At 45.7% G+C, this 19,501-nt stretch overlaps 3 protein-coding genes and 1 long non-coding RNA gene across 4 annotated transcripts; 2 read left to right on the top strand and 2 right to left on the bottom strand.

The window, feature by feature from the left end:
• Positions 1-303: 303 nt before the first annotated feature.
• On the top strand, positions 304-1,706 carry LOC113727489 (uncharacterized). Its single transcript, XR_011814390.1, has 2 exons — positions 304-523; positions 1,243-1,706. It is a non-coding gene; the product is annotated as an uncharacterized lncRNA (long non-coding RNA).
• An 8,665-nt stretch (positions 1,707-10,371) lies between these two features.
• Positions 10,372-10,872, bottom strand: LOC140005972 (uncharacterized). The gene has a single exon (XM_072047374.1). The coding sequence runs from the start codon at positions 10,870-10,872 to the stop codon at positions 10,372-10,374; it is 501 nt and encodes a 166-aa protein (XP_071903475.1).
• An 8-nt stretch (positions 10,873-10,880) lies between these two features.
• On the bottom strand, positions 10,881-14,024 carry LOC140005973 (uncharacterized). Its single transcript, XM_072047381.1, has one exon. The coding sequence runs from the start codon at positions 14,022-14,024 to the stop codon at positions 10,881-10,883; it is 3,144 nt and encodes a 1,047-aa protein (XP_071903482.1).
• A 3,463-nt stretch (positions 14,025-17,487) lies between these two features.
• On the top strand, positions 17,488-19,146 carry LOC113727560 (WUSCHEL-related homeobox 3). The gene is made up of 2 exons (XM_027251831.2): positions 17,488-18,028; positions 18,580-19,146. Exons 1-2 carry the CDS (start codon positions 17,660-17,662, stop codon positions 18,856-18,858), a joined length of 648 nt encoding a protein of 215 aa, XP_027107632.2. The 5' UTR covers positions 17,488-17,659; the 3' UTR covers positions 18,859-19,146.
• Positions 19,147-19,501: the final 355 nt, after the last annotated feature.

The raw sequence follows: 19,501 nt of genomic DNA on the forward strand, positions 1-19,501 counted from the left end.
AAGTACGAAGGTTCCAAGTCCTACAGAGAAACAGAAGGAAGCAGTGTGCTTCCAGCCCCCAGATTTATTTACAAATTGTTCAGCTGTGCAGCTTAAAAAAATACAATGACAAAAGATTATACTTCAACTTCAAGTAGACTAAGACAGGATTAATCCTAATAAAGCAGGTCGGTTTGAGTGAAGTACAAGAAAGAACATGATGGTGTTTGGAAAGAAAAAAAAAAGAAATCGCAAACTAATTGAATATGAAAAGGCTCGAGAGATCCTTTCTTTTCCATTTAGCAAGAAAAGAATGAGAAGTAGTCTCGACTCTCGGGACAATAGATATGTACCTCTAATACACAAGTACTGCGACAAAATGCTTCCGAGTAAAGAGGCTTGTTGTCTCTAGAATCAGCTCAAGCGACTGAAAATGAATCGAGTCTGGAGAGCATCGTTCTTTGCATGTCAATGGCTTGCTTTTGTTCTACAGACTTTGATGATATTAACCGGCGAAATTGCTGCCGAGACCTCTAAAGAGAAGGTACTCCTTTTGATTAATTACCATACTATTACTTGGTAACTTTTGTCCCAGACCTGCACCATGGATTTATTTATGATGAATTCAGTGATTTGCATAGTGGCATGTACCATGCATCAGAGATTATAGCTGTACCATACCCGGGAGTAAAATTTCCGGGAGATGATGGGATGTACAACAGTTTTATAAACTTATTAGGTCTTCTAATTCTGGCAATTAAAGATAATCTATGCATGAGTTCTGCCATAATCAAATGAATCCGTTGATTCTTAACATTCCGTTAATCTCCTCTTATGAAATTCTCATCCACTGCATTTGATTATATAAAAGCAAGCTGGCAATAGCTATATATATATATATGTGTGTGTGTGTGTGTGTAAGCATGCATGCACTATAAGGGTGCTATTGGAATCTGCAAAACAATTAAGCAAAGTTTAATTTGAGGAGTAGTACTATGAATTCCATATTCGTTGCGCCTAATTTTAGTCACTCAAATTTGACTATACCCATCTTGAATTTTATTCACATTATTTTTTGTAAATATATTTTTAATTATTTTTTTATCTCATATGCATATATTACATTTTTTCAAAAAAAAAAAAAATCTAAAACTAGCAATTCAAATAGGTTATTGATCTTTTGTCGTTTGGAAAAAAAAAAGGGTTATTGATCGAGCCTAGAAATCTTGAGATCAACATTAATTTGTCTTGAAAATTTTGCAGAGTAATTGTACGTATGCAGTGACCATAGAAACAAGTTGTACCAAGGGTGCAGAAACTTCAGATCATGTCAGCCTACGATTTGGAGATGTCAAATCCAATGACATTTTAGTGCGTCACTTGAATTCCAAACACGTAAGATGGGTTGATCCATTAGAGCCCCAAGTGCTTGATGATGTGCCCAGAAAGCCATTCCAAGCTTGCATGGTGGATGAATTTCAAGTTAGAGGGCCATGCGTAGAATCACCAATTTGCTATCTTTATCTGAAATTGAGCGGCAAGGACGATTGGAGGCCTGGTTTTGCCCAAGTACAGGTTTTAGAAGCATCATCTCATCTGAGCTCCGATTATTTCTATTTTCGTCGATATCTGCCGCGCGATGCTTGGTACGGCTTGGACGTGTGTGACACCGAGGTCACTCCTTCTGGGATCAAGTACAGGAGAAAGGTCTTTGCGAATAAAGAAAAGTCTGCACAAATAACATAGGATAGGAGGGATCCAAATCATCACATTTCTTTCCCCTGTGAATTGAATTTTTTTTTTCAAGAAATAAAATGCTTCACGACGTACCCTGGAAATTAATTATTTGTTGAAAAGGGCAAAAAAAAAAATCAAAGAGTAACTTGGCAAATATAAAAAAAAAATGATTTATCAACGCGAGAGGAGAGCCAACTCTTGAATGAAGTTCCTTGTAACCTTTTTGTAAGTCGAAAGGCACAAAAGCAACACTCATTAGAGTTCTTGGAAAATTTGGTGCCTGTCATATCAACAATTAAATGAGCCAGCATGCAAATAGCAAATAGCAAATAGCAAATAGCAAATAGCAAATAGCAAAAGCACGCATTGAATCGAAGAAAATATGCGGAATCTAAAAACTGTCCTTTCTTGTACCAGTAGTATTATAAAGGAGTAATAGACGGCTGAGTCTCAAATTAATGGCCTGAATTTCTTCTATCTTTGCTTACGGAAAAAGACTTAATGACTGCTGGCTTTGATGTCCCTTTCCAGAAATGTATGCAACTTCCAAAGACATGAAAACTTTAATTAATGTAATGTATGAACCAAGTGTCAAAATTTTCGAATGCATTTGCGTACACAAATAGACACTTTTTTTTTTTGGGTTACCTGATAGACAAAAGCTTATCCAATGACCGGCAAATGAATTGTGTGACCTTGATCTGTAACATCAATGAAGTTTCTTGGCGTGAGTTCTCGTGTTTGTGAATTTGACTGGTTCCTTGTCTTGCTTAACTTTTTCTTTTGTAATTGGTACTACACTTTAGCATAGGAAACCAGAAAGTAGCTTCTAAGTCTATTATCATTTGTTTTAATGTCTGAAGTTGATATATTACTCGTTTATGTTACTATGAAAATTACTAGCACAAGTCTTTATGGGATTCTGGAGCATGCGATTTTCTTTTGAAATTCTGTATGGGATTCTGGAGCATGAGATTTTCTTTTGAAATTTGAAAGGAAATTGATTAGTGAATGTACTGGTTTGCCTAATAGCCGAAGCAACCTTGTTTTGGTTTGATTAGGAAATTGATTACCCAACTTTTGTAAAGGATCATCTTTACCGTTTCGTGCAGAGTTTCATGAAAAAGGAATTGATATTCGCATTCTCGTTTTAATTAATCTCTTACACTCTAATTCACTTAGTAAATATTATTATACTTTCAAAGAATGCGGGAGGCTCATTTAAAATTGCAAATATCGCTTCCTCATAAAAATATTACATGCCCACATCTCCTTATCAAAATAGCTAGCTAACCACTATCAATGGTTGCAAAAAAGAACTCTATATGCATTTATATGTTAGTCACATAAACTTTTGGTCTAATAAGCAATAAACAATAAGCACTGAAGATTAAAAAAGAAAATTTTTCAATTTTTAGTTATAGCCCTATCACGGTAAGTGTAAACATCAACAAATCATGCACAATGGGAAGGAAATCCAGACGATGGAAATTTCCAATCATTTCTTGAGAGATACTAATATAAAGCTGGTTATCCCCCAACTTTTGTCTGATTTGTTATATTCTTGAATACTTGAAGTTGACAACTGGCTCCCTTTTTTAAAAATTTTTCTTTTTTTGTAATAACAGGGTAATTAGAGAGTATAAACAATCATTTACAACAGTCAAATCAGTTTACAATCTGTTACCAGGCAACGGTGAAAGCTCTAAAGCAAACGTTACAGTCCCTAATACCCAATCACCCAATAAATTCCAGTCCCTTCTTCCTAGTACCTACTTCTTTAATTTATTTAAGTATTGAACCCCAAAAAAAAAAAACATAAAATAAGTAAGAAGGAAGGAATATTGAACCATTCAGATGGACCCCAACTCCAAGAGGCCCTTAATACAGTAGCATAGTTCACGGAAGTGTTTCCTAAGGAGTGACTGATGTTCACAAATTTCTTGATCTGGGATGAACAAGCAGGCAAAACTGGTAAGCTGATGATGTCAATGTTGGCCCTAATCATTCACGGAATTAGATTACATGCATTCAAAAGAGGAGACCGTTTTGTTCACATAATTAATTGGCAGAGCAGCGTTTCCTGTTCATCCAACAGTGCAGTCAAACAGACAGTTTGAGTTTGATACCACCGGTAATTTTTAGCTACTTTGTCGTGTTAAGTTTTGTAAGAACTGATGATCGACAGGAAAATATTGCAGAATGTTTTATAGCTGTTAAGTCATGATTGCTTAACCCTCGGAGCCGGGTTCCATCTCAATTGCTCTAATTCAGAGCTAGCTGTCATAAGTAGCAAGTGCATTTCGTGTAATAACTTCTGCAAGCGATTTATGATCTCAAAAGCATATTTTGACTGTAACGGTGATTGGAGTCAAAATCATTCAAAAATTTTTCTTAAAAAAATGCCTTTCTTTGTTTACAAGATAGGATCAATGCATGCAGTTTTTTGGTAACTCATTATCACTCTTTGGGGAATGCTAGTAAATAAATAGTTTAGCATTTGACATATTCATCAAAAAGAGAGAGAGAGATGTACTCCTTCACATGAGAACAGGAAGATGTACGTTGCAATTACCATAAAGCAATGTGGCCGAGAAGTGGCATCTTTGCGAGCATGGAGAAGTGACACACAGTTTAAGCATTAAAACTAGTGAATCATTCCTCAACTTTTTTGGGTTGTACGCGTGAAACATAACTCGAGATCTTTTGAAACTAGACACTAAAAGCAATATGAATTTCAATTTAAGATATGTTTTAACATGCAAGAAAGGACGATTAAAGGAAACATTTATCAAAATCAGAATGGATTGATAATGATTTATTATGTAAAGAGGTAGATTTAGTCTCACCATTTGGATGCTGTGAGAAAATTGTATTCGCAAGGAAATAATCCCCTGCTCCCCAGAGTTTTGAACATCAGAGCTTTCGACCTTCTATTGATTATTACCATCCAAAACCTTCTAGATATTATTGTATTCTCAAAGTTCATTTTATTCCCTTGAAAGAAAAAAAGAAAAAAAAAGAAAGGTGGAAAAGGTTCACCTTTTTTTTTTTTTTTTTTTGGTAGGAGGAAAGGGTTCACTTAGTTGTCCCTTGAGGAATGGATATGGCCTGTCAGCTTGGACAATAAAAGCAACTACCACAAAATGAAGTAGAAATTATAATTGGACGGCTCAATGATCAATATGGATGTGCTAAGTTATTATTATACAGTCAGTTTAGCAGAGGATGTGAAGCGAACCACCATAGACAAAATGATGGGATTCTGAGATTACTGAAGCTGAATGGAATTAATAATAGTGTTTTTAGACTGTTCGTCGATCCGTAGTCCAAACCCAACTGCAGCACTAGTCCTATTGCTCCTCTTTTCGCCGTGAATCACAAGCTGAACACGCATACACTGACACTTAGATTTTGGACCAAAAGTATTGCCATTTCCCGACACTAGCTTCTTGCATGACCCTCATGAGCAGCCTTAGCAGACAAAAACCCAGTTGAAACCAAAGTCATCAGAAATTAAACCGACAGTTGGAACTTATAAAAGCTCTACACTTCATCACATGGTCCATCTTCTAACAGCACTTAATTTTGCTTCCAAAACTTGTAGTAGTCCTTGTAGTTTGTGCAGTGAGAAGCTTGGACAATGTATAGAATGATGTTCCAAGTAAAATGCACCAGAGATAGACAACTGGACGGGTTTGGGACAGGGGAGCTCCCTTATCCCCCGTTCCCCGCCCTATGCTACAAAAGCTTGTTTACTTGCTTCGGCAGCATCTCCTGCTTCGTTTATCTCCACCCCTGCACCTTGCCAGCGGCCACTAGTATTTTTTTTGGTTGACTTTATATTCTTTACATTTATAATACTAAAAACCATTTTTCTAAATATTCTTTTGATTTTTTTGTAAAAAATTTAGTATGAAATTAAGGTTAAATATCATTTTAACATTTTAATTTCTTCTATGATGGATACTATTTGGTGTCTAAATCAATAGATGTTGCTTTTTCATGAACAACATGCAATACATGGAATAGAAAATTAAGCAGTCTAACGTAATAAAAAAAAAATACATCCTTTTAAAATGATAAATAAACAAGAAAGAGGATGAACAAGAAATAACATATTATATATTTTACCCGAATGAATTCTTATATTACTCATTTTATAATGTAAATGTATATATAGCTAGATATATATTATATGTATACATTTACATGTATTGATTGTAGGTGGGGGATGGAGGGTGCCTTCCCCCGTCCCATTTAAGGCAGGGAGGAAAACTCCCAATCCCACCTCCTCCTCCCGACTCGCATCTCCGGCCCACACCTCATTTCTCCTTTCTCGGACACCTACTTCCGTCATTCTTAAAATGCATTTTGTTTGGGCATCTCATATGTCTCTTTTTACCTGTTATGAGCCCTTTTAGTTGTGCACTGACATCCATAATTAGGTGTAATAGCACCAATGAAATAAGAATGATGATTTAATGTAAATTTATCCTTAGACCCGCTAATATTCTTCTCTAATTACTGAAGATCTTACAATTCTGTTAAGCAAGGAACTAAATCCGTATTATACATTATGAGTGTGTGAAGTTTTATAAGATGAAAATTGGGTATGAAAGGCTTTAAATTTAGTCCTTCCCTTTTGTTAAAGCTCCATTTTTTTGTTGTGTCAAAAGTAGTTTATATTTCATTGATAACTTGATATTACAAAATCAGCTATAAAAGGTTACTACCCAACAGATCATTTTGTGCGCTCTCTTTGAGCCACATGGAAAAATTTCCTTTCCAATCTACATCTCTAACAAGTTAACAGCAAATTTTGTTAGATTGTGTGCACAACTATTGCCTAGTCTATTAACAAAAGAAAAAGCACATCGATCAAACAAGCCTCTCATTTTTTGGATGTCCTCTAGTAATTAAGACTGCAACTGGATTCCTTAACGTTCTCTTCTCCGATCATGTCTACTATGGCTTTGATCATCTTAAAGCTCCATTTGATTGTAGTCATAATAAGAATTCAACCGCGTATAAATGACATCATAATTAAAACAAGGAATCCTCTAACGGCCCTGAGATAAGACCCTATACAAATGGCACTGACACAAGGCTGAATATATTTTCCACATTCAATAGGTCAAGAAATTTCGGTCGGTTGATCATGGGATCTTGTTTTACAACTCTCGACCTGGCAGCTCAAGCTAGCAATCAGCTTTAAATAGGTTGCTTAGATTTAGCGATGTAGACATTAACATGAAAGTGAGTTAAAAATGTCAAGTGCACATCATAAGTACATTAGCTCGATGCAAGATTTTGGTAATGATTATTGATGCGACTGCCGAAGTGATGATCCGAACTGAGCTAGGTTCGGAGGAACGAGCTGGTTGAACGTCCGACCTGCACGTGAGCGAGCTGCGGGGCTAGGTCCCCTGAAGCAACTCCGACGATCAAGTCTGAACTGGCTCGTAAATAAAAGAGTAGAGATTGTACTATCAGTAGCGTACCTTGTGTTTCTTCTGGGTGTGGTATTTATAGAACACCAGGTGGTAGTTTCCTGGTAGGACAAGGAGTCCTCATTGGAGAGGACTGGTTTCTAGGGCTCTACGACCCAGGTCTGAAGACGTGGCCTCCACGGTCCATCAAGCCCATCTGCCTAAGAGGCGGCGCCCGCAGGGGGCTGCAAGCTGACCTGACACTCCAGCCCAGCCCCTCCAGTCCGAGCTCGTGGGCTGGACTGACGTGTGTATGGACCGGGCCGATGTGCGCCTGGGCCCCACTACACTAGCCCCCCTTCTGGTCTAGAGTTCATCGAACGTGCGCATGAATCTAGCCGACTTTCTGGGTATCGTGTCAGCTCGGTGTGGGACCCTCACCTCGTGGTGCACGCAACCGTCGCGTCGGTTCGTGTCTGTCTTCTCAACCGTCACGTCGACCAGTAATGATGGTCCGGAACGGTTCCCCATAAATGATTCAAATAAATGCGCGCCTCTTCGCTTTCCCGCCCTACGGATCGCCTATAAATAGGCCTCTCGGGCATCATTTTCACTCCGTTTCCTCCACTTTATCAGTTCGCTCCTCCAGTCCTTAGTTCGTGGCTTCATTTTCTTTCGAGAACACGTCAGGTTGCCCTGCCTTAGGAGCCCAGAGTCAGTTCGCGCATTACCTAGATCAGCCTTTCATCCGATCTCCTCTCACTAGTAAGTTCCCTTTCTTTTTTATGTCTTCATACAGTTCCGATAGTTCTGACGTCACCAGTTCAGCCCCTAGGCATAGAGCGGCTAGTCCCATACTCCTAGATAGCCCCTCTCCCGACCCTGTAAGTTCTTCTCCTTCCACTTCATCTGGGTCAGTATCCACGTCTTCTCCCATCCAATCCCCCGTCCAAATAATGAGCCCAGCCGAACAAACTGCCCAGCCTCAAGTCGGGGCTGCAGAACAGGCAGCTTCAGCTCAGATGGCCGCAGGGACCTCGGGGGAACCCGGTGGCGACTTTGGAGAGGTCGACACTATTCGCCCAGCCCTGGGACAGAGAGATGTTGACGGGCTGGCCGAGAAATATGAAATCCCAGCCCAGTTCGAACCTAGGGCTGCCCAACCAGGGGAGGTCGCCAGCCGACCTCCTCCCGGCTTCGTAGCGATCTACAGGGACCAGCTGATGGCTGGTCTTCGCCTGCCTATTCCCAACTTCTTCTTCTTCATTCTCACTTTCTGGGGTATCCGCATAACTCAGGTCATCCCCAATGGAGTTCGCTCCATCATAGGCTTTTTCATTCTCTGCCGAGCACTAGAAATCCCCTTCTCTCATGACCTGTTCCAAGCCTTCTTCCAGATGAAAGTTAGCGGGAAGGTGCCTGGGTGGTTCTATTTTGCCCGCCGGAGTGGAGCGAAAACCCCCACCCGCGAGCTGTTCACGGGGGCACCTTCCTCTATCAAAGACTGGAAGCGTTACTTCTTCTTTGTAAAGAACCTGGGCTTTCCCCCTCTGACATGGAGGGCGGAGACTCAGGTTTCGGATCCACTTCCAAACCCGCTTCCTGTAGCTGAGCTCAGCCGCCTACTCAGCTCAGGCGAGAAGCTGGAGGTGAAAGAGTTCAGCAACGCCCAGCTTTGGGCGGCGGGGTTGATCCGAGCCAACCCCTCAGATCCCTCGCCAGAGAATAGGCCGCTCTCACCAGATGAGCTGACCTCCTGTAAACGACCTGGCCTTCCTTTTCTTTCTCCTCTTGGTTTTATGTACCCACTGACCTTCTGGTCTTCTGTTCTTTGCAGTGAAGAGGTTTTCTTCCCTTCTCACCATCGGAGGAGCCAGCAATCCAGGTGCTACTACCCAGCCCTCCTCAGCCATTCCGGCCAGCTCGGCGCCAGGTCCAACGCCTCAGCCAGCTCCTGCCCAGTCCGCCAAAGCTGTCGAGGCGGGGAAAAAGAAGAAGAAGAAGACAACTGCAAAGAGGGCTAGAGTGGAGACGACCTCCTCCCCAGTTCAGCAAGAGAGGTCGACGCCGGAACCTGGTCAGGGCGGTCACTACGGCGTGAATACCGCCGAGGAGTAAGCTCGTGCTGGCGCTCCTCCTAATTTATGGCAGCGCCAGAGCTCCACCCTGCTGTTCGACCCGCAGACGCGGCTGATCACGCACCAACACCCTATGCACTTCTGCCCCCAGTGGAAGCTTTCCATAAACGACCGAGCTCAATTTCCTGAGGTGGCCAGGGACCTTGCTCATGGGGCCATCCTTCCAAGGGACCTTAGCTTGGTTAAGGCCATGGAGGCATCTGACCTCCTCGACTATTATTACACAGGCGCGGCCCAGGTGAACTTGGTTGGATCCGAGCTGGCCAAGCGCTACGAGGGCCTCCTCCCCCTGATGAGCGAGACGAGGGCGGCCAACGAGAAGCTGCTCAGCCAGAACGAAGCAGCTGTGGCCGAAGCTGAAGGCCTGAGGAAGCAGCTCGCCCAAGCTCACTCCAACTTCGAACTGGAGCTGAAGAAGAACTCCGACCTGACCTCTCAGCTGAATGAGGAGCAGAAGAGGAGCACCGAACTATCTGCTCAGGTCGAGGCGGCTAGGACTGAGGGAGGCCAAGAGGGCGTACGGGCCTTCCTCAGGTCGGAGGATTTCAGGGGCGACCTGGCCATTCTAAACACCCCAGTGCTGCAACATGGGTATTCCCAAGCCCTGGAGGAGGTGCAAAGGCTGGGCCTGCCTGGGTTTGATCTGGGCAAGTTTCCCAGTTACAACCCCCTGGCCGTGGAGCAGCTCGACCGCCTGGTGGAAGGCTACACGCACGGACGAAAGTTGGCTGACCTGGTCGCCGATCCCTTGCTGCCAGTGACCACTCCTGAATCCAAGCAAGAGGAAGAAGAGGGCGAGAACTAGAAGAACTAGAGTAGGATTTTTAGGGCTCAAACTGTTAGTAGACAGTTCATTTTGTAAGAGCTCAGACCATTGTACAGTTTTTGCTTGAATGAAATGAAGAACTTTTCCTTTGTTCCATACTTAGCCGCATTTGTAAAACTTCTCGTCATAACTTTAAGATACATCAGTTCGGCCCATCGCCGACCTAAATGAGCTATCCCCTATAACAAAATAACTTATTAACGAAAAACATCAATATTCATAAAAGTCTTGACCTTGAAACGAGCTATCATGCGCGATTTTAACGAAAGATCCTCAAGTTGGAGTTGTGCCAGGTACGAGGGACCTCCTCCCCGCCGAGGTGGGCTAACTTGCAGTACCCAGCTCGATCTGCCTCTTTCACCACATAGGGACCCTCCCAGTTTGGGTCTAGCTTGCCTATGCCCTGAAGCCGACTTACACTGTTCTTCCTCAAAACCAAGTCCCCTGGCTTAAAAGACAGAGGCCTTACCCTAGCATTGTAGTGTCGCGCGATCTGCCTTTTATACTTAGCCATACGTATAGCCGCCTCTTCTCTCCTTGCTTCCAGCAGGTCCAAGTTAAGACGTAACTCTTCCTCATTGTCCCGAGCTATGAAATTCTGAACCCTACCCGAAGGAACTCCTATCTCCGCAGGGATCACCGCCTCTGCTCCGTAGGTCAGAACAAAAGGAGTCTCCTGGGTAGCAGTTCGGGGAGTGGTTCGGTAAGCCCACAGTATGGTTGGCAGCTCTTCCAACCACCCAGTTCGAGCAAACTCCATTCGTGTCTTCAAGCCGTGCAGGATGGTTCTGTTGACGTTCTCCACCTGGCCATTGCTTGAGGGTGGCCTACCGAAGTGAAGTGCTGCCGGATCCCGAGCTCCGAACACCAGCCTTGAAGAGCACTATCAGTGAATTGGCGTCCGTTATCTGAGACCAGGACACGGGGTATACCAAATCGGCAAACGATATTTTTCCAGAGGAACTTTTGCACCGACCTGCTGCTAATGGTAATAAGGGGCTCGGCCTCCACCCACTTGGTGAAATAATCTATAGCCACCACTACATGCTCATAACCCCCCGGAGCTCGGGGAAAAGGACCTAACAGGTCGATTCCCCATTGGAAAAAGGGCCAAGGGCTCTGAAGAGGCATCATCTCCTGGGTTGAAGCGTGATGGATCGGCGCGTGCATCTGGCAGGACTTACATCGAGCTACCAGCTCGGCTGAATCCGAGAACATGGTCGGCCAATAGTGCCCGGACAGCATTCCCTTCTTGGCCAAAACCCTTGGGCCGACGTGGTTTCCACAGATGCCCTCGTGCAGCTCACGCAGGATGTAGTCTCCCTCCTCCGGAGTGATGCACCTCAGCCACGGGCGTAGGTAAGATTTCTTGTAAAGTACCCCATTCGAGAGCTCGTACCCCCGCGACCTGAGGAGAACCCTCCGTGCCTCTACTCGGCTTGGAGGGAGCTCTCCACCAGCCAGGTACCGTACTATGGGATCCATCCACGAGCTTATTACCTGAATAACAGCTGCTTCGAGCTGGTCATACGCCCGATTTCTGACAACCTCCACCAGGACCTCTTTGTTCAACGTGCCGACCGAGGTGGAAGCTAGCTTGGACAGAGCATCCGCTCTCTTATTCTGGCTTCGCGGGACCTGCTTAAGCGTGAATGCCTTGAACTGGGTTCTCAGCTCATGTACCTTGGCGACGTATCTCCTTAAGGGCTCCTCTTTAACTTCGTAACTTCCCCCGACCTGGTTGACTATCAGCTGTGAGTCGCTGTAGACTTCTATTGACTCAGCCCCCAGCTTCCGGGCTATCATCATCCCCGCGATCAGAGCCTCATACTCGGACTCATTGTTGGAGGCTCTGAAATCAAATCTCAGGGCGTAGGCCAACTCATCCCCCAAGGGGCTGGTCAGGAGAAGTCCCGCTCCGCATCCGTCCTTGCTTGAAGATCCATCCACGAACAGTGTCCAGGTCGGGATGGTCTGATCGACCTGGCCCGTGGCCTGTTCAGCCTCAACAGCCTCTTTGACCTGTTCGGCCTTGGCTTCCTTTGTGGCCTGTCCGACCCCGGCAAGTCCCTCGGCCTGCTTGGCCTCGACTGCGTCTATGGTCTGTTCAGCCATGGAAGTCTGAGTGCCTTTCACGACCTCGGCAGCTTCCCCGACCTGCCTGGCCTCAGCTACGTCTTGGGTCGACTTGGTCTCGGCGGCCTGCGCGACCTCGACAGTTCCTCTGGCCTGCACAGCCTTGACTGCGCCACTGGTTAGCTCGGCTTGCAACTGTTCTTGCCCAAAGGAGATTCCTTCGGCTATGAAATCCGCCAATGCTTGATCCTTAATGGCCGTGCGGGGTTGGTAGCTGAGATCGTATTCAGACAGCTCCACGGCCCACCTTACCATTCTTCCTGATGCATCAGGCTTTGAGAGAATTTGCTTGAGAGGTTGGTCGGTCATGACCACCACGGGGTGAGTTTGCAAGTACGACCTGAGCTTCCGGGTCGCGTGCACCAATGCTAGAATATACCGCTCAATTGACGTGTACCTCTGCTCCGCCCCCTGCAAAGCTCGGCTGACATAGTATATGGGTTTCTGAATTTTACCTTCTTCTCGAACTAGTACCGCACTGATCGCCTCCTCCCCAACTGCTAGATAGATGAATAAGACTTCTCCTTGTGCGGGAGAGGTCAAAGCTGGCAAGCGTGCGATGTGGGCTTTGAGCTCGTCAAAAGCGAGCTGGCACTCGGGAGTCCATTCGAACTGGGGACCTCTTCGCAGGGCCCTGAAGAAGGGGTAATCCCGAACGGCTGACTTCGACAGGAACCTGTTCAGGGCCGCCATCCTGCCAGCTAGCCGCTGGACCTCTTTTATGTTTCGGGGAGGAGCCATGTCCATGATAGCTTTCACCTTGTCGGGATTAGCTCTTACCCCGTGCTTGGATATCATGTACCCCAGAAACTTGCCCGACCTAACCCCGAAGGTGCACTTCTTGGGGTTCAGCCGCATTCGCGAGCTCCGTAGGACGTCAAAGATTTCTCTGAGGTCGTTGATGAACTGCTCCTGAGTTCGGCTTTTCACCAGCATGTCATCCACGTACACCTCCATATTTCGGCCGATCTGGTTTTTAAACAGCTTGTTGACCAGCCGTTGATAGGTCGCGCCTGCATTTTTCAATCCGAATGGCATAGTGGTATAACAATACGTACCGTATTCGGTGATGAAGGCAGTCTTCTCCTGATCTGCCTCGTCCAGAGCAATCTGGTGATACCCCTTGAAGGCATCCAAAAAGCAGAAGATCTCGTACCCAGTGGTCGAGTCGACTAGCTGGTCGATGCGAGGGAGGGGGTAACAATCCTTCGGACAGGCCTTGTTCAGGTCGGTGAAATCTACGCACATCCTCCAGGCCCTGTCCTCCTTTTTGACCAGCACAGGGTTGGCCAGCCAGGTCGGATAGTAGATCTCCTTCACAATTTTGGCCTCCAACAACTTGCCTACCTCTTCCTTGACGATCTCGTTGCGCTCAGGAGCGAAGTTCCTCTTCTTTTGCTTCACTGGCCGGATGTTTGGGTCAACGTGCAGCTTGTGAACTGCCAGCTCGGGAGAGACTCCGGGCATGTCATCAGCGCTCCACGCGAAGATCTCGGCGTATTCCTCCAGCAAGGACTCCAGAGCTCTCCGTGTCAGCTCGCTCAGACCAGCTCCGGTTTTTACCACGCGATCAGTTCGCTCGGGGCAGATCGACAACTCGACCAGACTCTCATCCGTCTCCAACCTTTCCTCCTTTTCAGCAGGCTCCCAGGGCTCCAGACAGGTCGTCTGGGCCACCAGTTTCTCCTTACCTTTGAGGGTTGCAATGTAACAGGCCCGAGCTACCTCCGGATCCCCCAGCACCTCGGCCACCCCCTCAGGCGTCGGGAACTTCATGCTAAGGTGTAGGGTCGAGCAGACAGCTCGGAGAGCGTTGAGGGTTGGTCGCCCTAGTATCATATTGTAGGAAGACGGCTCCTTTACTACCGCGAAATTCACCGGGACAGTTCAGCACTTCGGTGACTCCCCTACCGTGACTATGAGGGTTATCATTCCCTCTGGTCTAACCGGCGGACCTGCAAAACCTATCAAGGGAGTCCGAACTGGGATGAGCTGCTTGTCTTCCAGCTGCAATTCCTTGAAGGTTTTGTAATACAGCACATCGATGGCACTCCCATTATCGATGTACACCTTCTTTACCTTATAGTTGCACGTGATAACTTCTATCACGATCGCCTCATGATTATTAGAGGCTAAGGGTACCGCGTCCTCTGGCCCGTAGATGATTTCCTCGTACATCTTCAAACGTTTGCTCGAGCTTTCTCCGCTAGGGGGAGGTCGGTTGTTTCGTCGAGCCGTGTGGCTGTCTCCTCCAGCAGGTCCCCCTGCAATAGTGTTGATTACTCCAGCTAGGTTCTGAACCCCCTGCTCCGGAGTACGATCACGAGGACCTCGAGGCCGGTCGTGCGAACTGGCCGTCCGATCTCGCTTGAACCCTCCTGGCTTCTGGTCCGTTCGCCCGTCACGGACGAACTGTCCGAGATGACCTCTTCGTATCAGTTTTTCGATCTCCTTCTTAAGGTGTCGACAGTCCTCAGTATCGTTCCCGACATCCCTGTGGTAAGCACAATACAAACCCTAATCTCGCTGGGTTTTGTCGCCCCCCAGCGGCCGAGGAGGACGAGAGATCCCTTGCTGTTCCATCACGGCCAGAACCCGAGCCCTGGGCGCGGTGAGCGAAGTCCAGGTCTTTTCCTTCTCCCAAGGTCGGCTCCGAGGTAAGCGCTCGGATACGCTCTTTCGGTCCTGACCTGGCCGTGACTCCCCCAGGTCGGCACCCCTCCTTCGCTTGTCATCCCGCAACCTTTCCTGGGCGCCCTTCAGACGGTTGGCCTCCTCGGCATTCGTCTTCTCGTGGGCTCGATCTAGCATCTCCCGGACGGACTTGGGAGGTCTTTCTACGAACTCCGTATACAACTTCTGCTTGCGCAACCCGTTGACGAAGGCAGCCATCACCACCTTGTCATCTCGGTCCTGCACCTGAAGGGATTCGTTGTTAAACCGTACTATATACTCACGCAATGACTCCTCGGGCCCCTGATGGACAGTCATCAGATGAGCCGTGGTTTTGGAATAAGCGCGGGAGGAAACGAACTGGGCCGTGAACAGCCGCGCGAGCTGGCTGAACGACCGAACTGACCTGGGAGGCAAACCCTGAAACCATTGTCGGGCCTTTCCTTCCAAGAACATCGGAAAGGTCTTGCACCTGACCGCATCAGCAGCTGTCTGAAGGCGCATCTGAGTCAGGAATGCAAACAAGTGATCCTCCGGATCTGTGGTCGCGTCGTAGGACTTCATGGATGGTATTTTGAACTTGGCAGGCAGAGGGTAATCTTCGATATCCGGTATGAAGGGAGAGGCAGTGTACCTATCCGCCTCTGGATCCAGCAGGAGATCCAGTTCATCCTGGACCTGATAATCCTCCTTCCTGTGAGGGATCTCCATCCGAGAAGGCCTCAGAACGGGCTCCGGATGGCTAGTTCGGGAATTCCTATGAGAGGGCTCTGGCACCTGGACCTGCTCGCGTGTAATCTCCCTTCGCGCCCTCTTCGACCTGGGGCTTCCAGATCGAGATTCCGAACTCCCTGTTCTGCCCGTTTTTAGCACCCGACGCTCCGGACTGGGAGGGACTCCAGATTGTCCCTTCACCGCACCAGATTGTCCAGATTGTCCCTTCAGGTACGTCACAATAGCCTCAAAGGTAGGCAAGTTCGCGGCAACCGACTGCACCAGTTGTTCCGGCGAGATCTGCGAGAGCTCGACCCTTACCTCCCCTGTGTTGGCTTCCTGGTGAACTGGTTGGGGGCCGCCCTGAGCGCCCCCTTCAGTACCATCCACATTCCTCTGAGATCTAGTCTTCGGCATGTTGTTCGCGAAAAAAAAAGAGAAGAAAACGTTTCCCACAGACGGCGCCAATTGATGCGACTGCCGAAGTGATGATCCGAACTGAGCTAGGTTCGGAGGAACGAGCTGGTTGAATGTCCGACCTGCACGTGAGCGAGCTGCGGGGCTAGGTCCCCTGAAGCAACTCCGACGATCAAGTCAGAACTGGCTCGTAAATAAAAGAGTAGAGATTGTACTATCAGTAGCGTACCTTGTGTTTCTTCTGGGTGTGGTATTTATAGAACACCAGGTGGTAGTTTCCTGGTAGGACAAGGAGTCCTCATTGGAGAGGACTGGTTTCTAGGGCTCTACGACCCAGGTCTGAAGACGTGGCCTTCACGGTCCATCAAGCCCATCTGCCTAAGAGGCGGCGCCCGCAGGGGGCTGCAAGCTGACCTGACACTCCAGCCCAGCCCCTCCAGTCCGAGCTCGTGGGCTGGACTGACGTGTGTATGGACCGGGCCGATGTGCGCCTGGGCCCCACTTCAATTATCGTTGAAAAATCAAAGAGGAAGCATATTGCATAGGGAAAACAAAGAGAATTATCACTTGTTTTCTGTTGTTAGCAAAAGGAAGACGAGGACATGTACGAAAAAGTGTGGATCGCACTTTCTTCTCTAGTTAATTGCTGTCTTCGAATATAACTGTAGCATTTCGAAGAAAAACAAAAAGGTAGTAGCAGTACTGAAGTTCTTCAAACTTCAAACCCTTTTGCATTAAGTTAGGATAGCTGGTGTATTGAATTTGTCTGCCCGATCTGTTGCATCCAACCTGCAGATGTCTACTCCAAATTCTGTTAAAGAAGCAAATAATGCGGTGATGATGACGAAACCATTCATGCCAGCTCCCCAACCAACCCCGTAATGTCTTTTCTCATTCAACCAGCCCGATCATGTCACTTTCCCTCCCGTGTGGGCGGGTGTGCATTCTCTTACTGAAGACCTTTTCCTTTATGAGGGAGAGCAAGAGAAACTAACTGTAGAGTGTAGATACCATAATATATCACACCGTGTTGTCTTTGTGAAATGGATAGAAAGGAACTTGATACATTTCCATTCAAAGTCTCTTACATATTATGATTTCTTGTAAAGTGTTAAATATGTTATTTTTGTCCCTATTAAGTTACATCCACCTTAATTTAATGACAATTGAAAAATACCACCATACATCATTGTAAAATAATTGTAATGAAGAAAATATTGGAACGCTTCTCAAATTGAGTATAGGTAGAGACATTAAAATAAACCTAATAATAGCTGTAGTTGTGTGCTCTGGGATTTCCCCTAAAGCCTAACCATTGCCAGAGATTATTATGAGTACTTAGTATTGTAGCCAAATCATAGCTACAAGTTGTTCGGGACTATTGCTATAGCAACCGTCCTGAGCCCTGCGGCCCTAGTCTCTCAGACATTAGACATCAGCATGACAACTTTGGATTTGCACACTGTTACTTCCTCGCCCTGATCTGACGCTCTATCGTTTATATCATCTGTACTTTTCTCTCCATCTATTTATATCCTAAGTTGGAGCCCCCAAGTTTCACACAAATCAGTGCGGCATTGCAATTGTACCAAAAAGGTGAAAAAAAAATGTCTCCGTCAAATTCAACCAGATGGTGTCCAACCCCAGAGCAGCTGATGATTTTGGAGGAAATGTATAGAGGAGGCATAAGAACACCAAATGCTTCTCAAATACAAAGGATCACGGCCCACCTTTCTTTCTATGGCAAAATCGAGGGGAAGAATGTATTTTACTGGTTTCAGAACCACAAAGCCAGGGAGAGACAGAAGCTAAGAAGGAAACTGAGCAAGCAACCATACCAACAACAACTATTACAGGAGCAGCTGTGCCTCCATCGATGCCATAATCAAGAAAACAAGTTTCTTAGCTCAAATGAATCTCCTCCTCCTGCTCTGCATCAGCTATCCCTCGACAAGTCAGCTGATTATCTTCATCCGGTAATCTTAAATCTAAACTAATTGCATCATTTTATTTTTATTTAGACGGCTGAAAATTAAAATGCATGCAAGAGCTAAGCTAGTGGGCAGGTTTTAAGTACATTAACAGCAGCACAAATTCCAAATAATTTTTTTCCTTTCTTATTTTTTTAAGTGGTGTAATTGTCATATCTTATGGTATTTCCGACATTCTCGTTTACTTAGAGTAGGACTAGAAGACATATTTCTTGACTCCGTTAAAGCAAGGGTGACCTGTAACGCAAGTCTTTTAGTTTTTTTTTTTTGTTTTTTCTGGCTATTCCGTTTGGGAAAACTTGGATCCTCGGTCCAAGTCCTAATACAAATTCATGGAAGTACCAAAAAGAACAAACGAGGTTCGGAAGATTGTAAAGTTAGGCAAATTTTCAGTCTGCAACTATGTGTGACTGGATCATGCATGCACACTAAAAATGTTCTTAGGCCTTTTGGATCTGTGTCGAATGAATTGGATTTGCTATCCAGCCATCAACAGATAAAGGAAGTAACTAATTGGTTATCTTTAACACTAACAGGGTGGAGTTGGCAGTGCAGCAGCACATATGACCAGCTGCACATGGAAGAGGGATCTTCCAAACATGTACGAATTGCAAAATACTAGCATGATGAGAAGTTATGGTGATGATTGGATGATGATGATGTTGAAGATGAGAGACGCGGGTCCTACTCATTATCCCTCTTGCTGCAGCAGTAATAGACCCCTGAAAACCCTAGAACTCTTTCCCATCACAACCCAAAATGGCAAGGATCATCAGGCCACCACTTCCAACCCTAGCCGTAACTCATACTTGTGAAAGTTGGAAAAGGTATCCCATATATGTAATCATGGCACGTCTTGCCTAACTTCAATGGATCACATGTAACAGAATAATAAAACGGGCAGGTTGCTTAATTCTGTGTATTTCATTGAGAGTTAGCTTTAGGTACGGCGTGTGATGGATGGCATTTATGGGATACCATTTTCATGATTTATGACTTATGTACGATAATATCTTATCTCCTTTTTTAAATTCCTATGTTGGATAAGAATGGAGATAGAGATGAGGGTGGTATAGGCTATAGGCTTGAATTTTTCATCATCCAGTGAGTACTATTACCTTGTTTACCGTGTTGCGTGGTTTCTGTTACGTTTTCCTGTGGACTTGGAATTGTCTGAATTGTCTAATTTGCGGTAAATGGTATTCATGCTGTGCTTACTGACCTTTGAAAATCTTCACCCTGCGCTGCAACTACCAGTATTTGATTGTATGCGCTGGACTTGTTTACTCGTACTAAACTAGATTCTGCACAAACTGGATCCAGCTTGTCTTATACTACTATTATTATGTATAGCTGCTATGGCTCAAGTTCTGTCCTGCCATAGAAGTGTAGAAGATGTGACCATATATATCAGGCTTTGTTAACTAATTTATCCATGGGAAAATAGACTGCTGGACA

This window comes from Coffea arabica, chromosome 1c, assembly GCF_036785885.1.
Source record: "Coffea arabica cultivar ET-39 chromosome 1c, Coffea Arabica ET-39 HiFi, whole genome shotgun sequence".
NCBI classification, from domain to species: domain Eukaryota; kingdom Viridiplantae; phylum Streptophyta; class Magnoliopsida; order Gentianales; family Rubiaceae; genus Coffea; species Coffea arabica.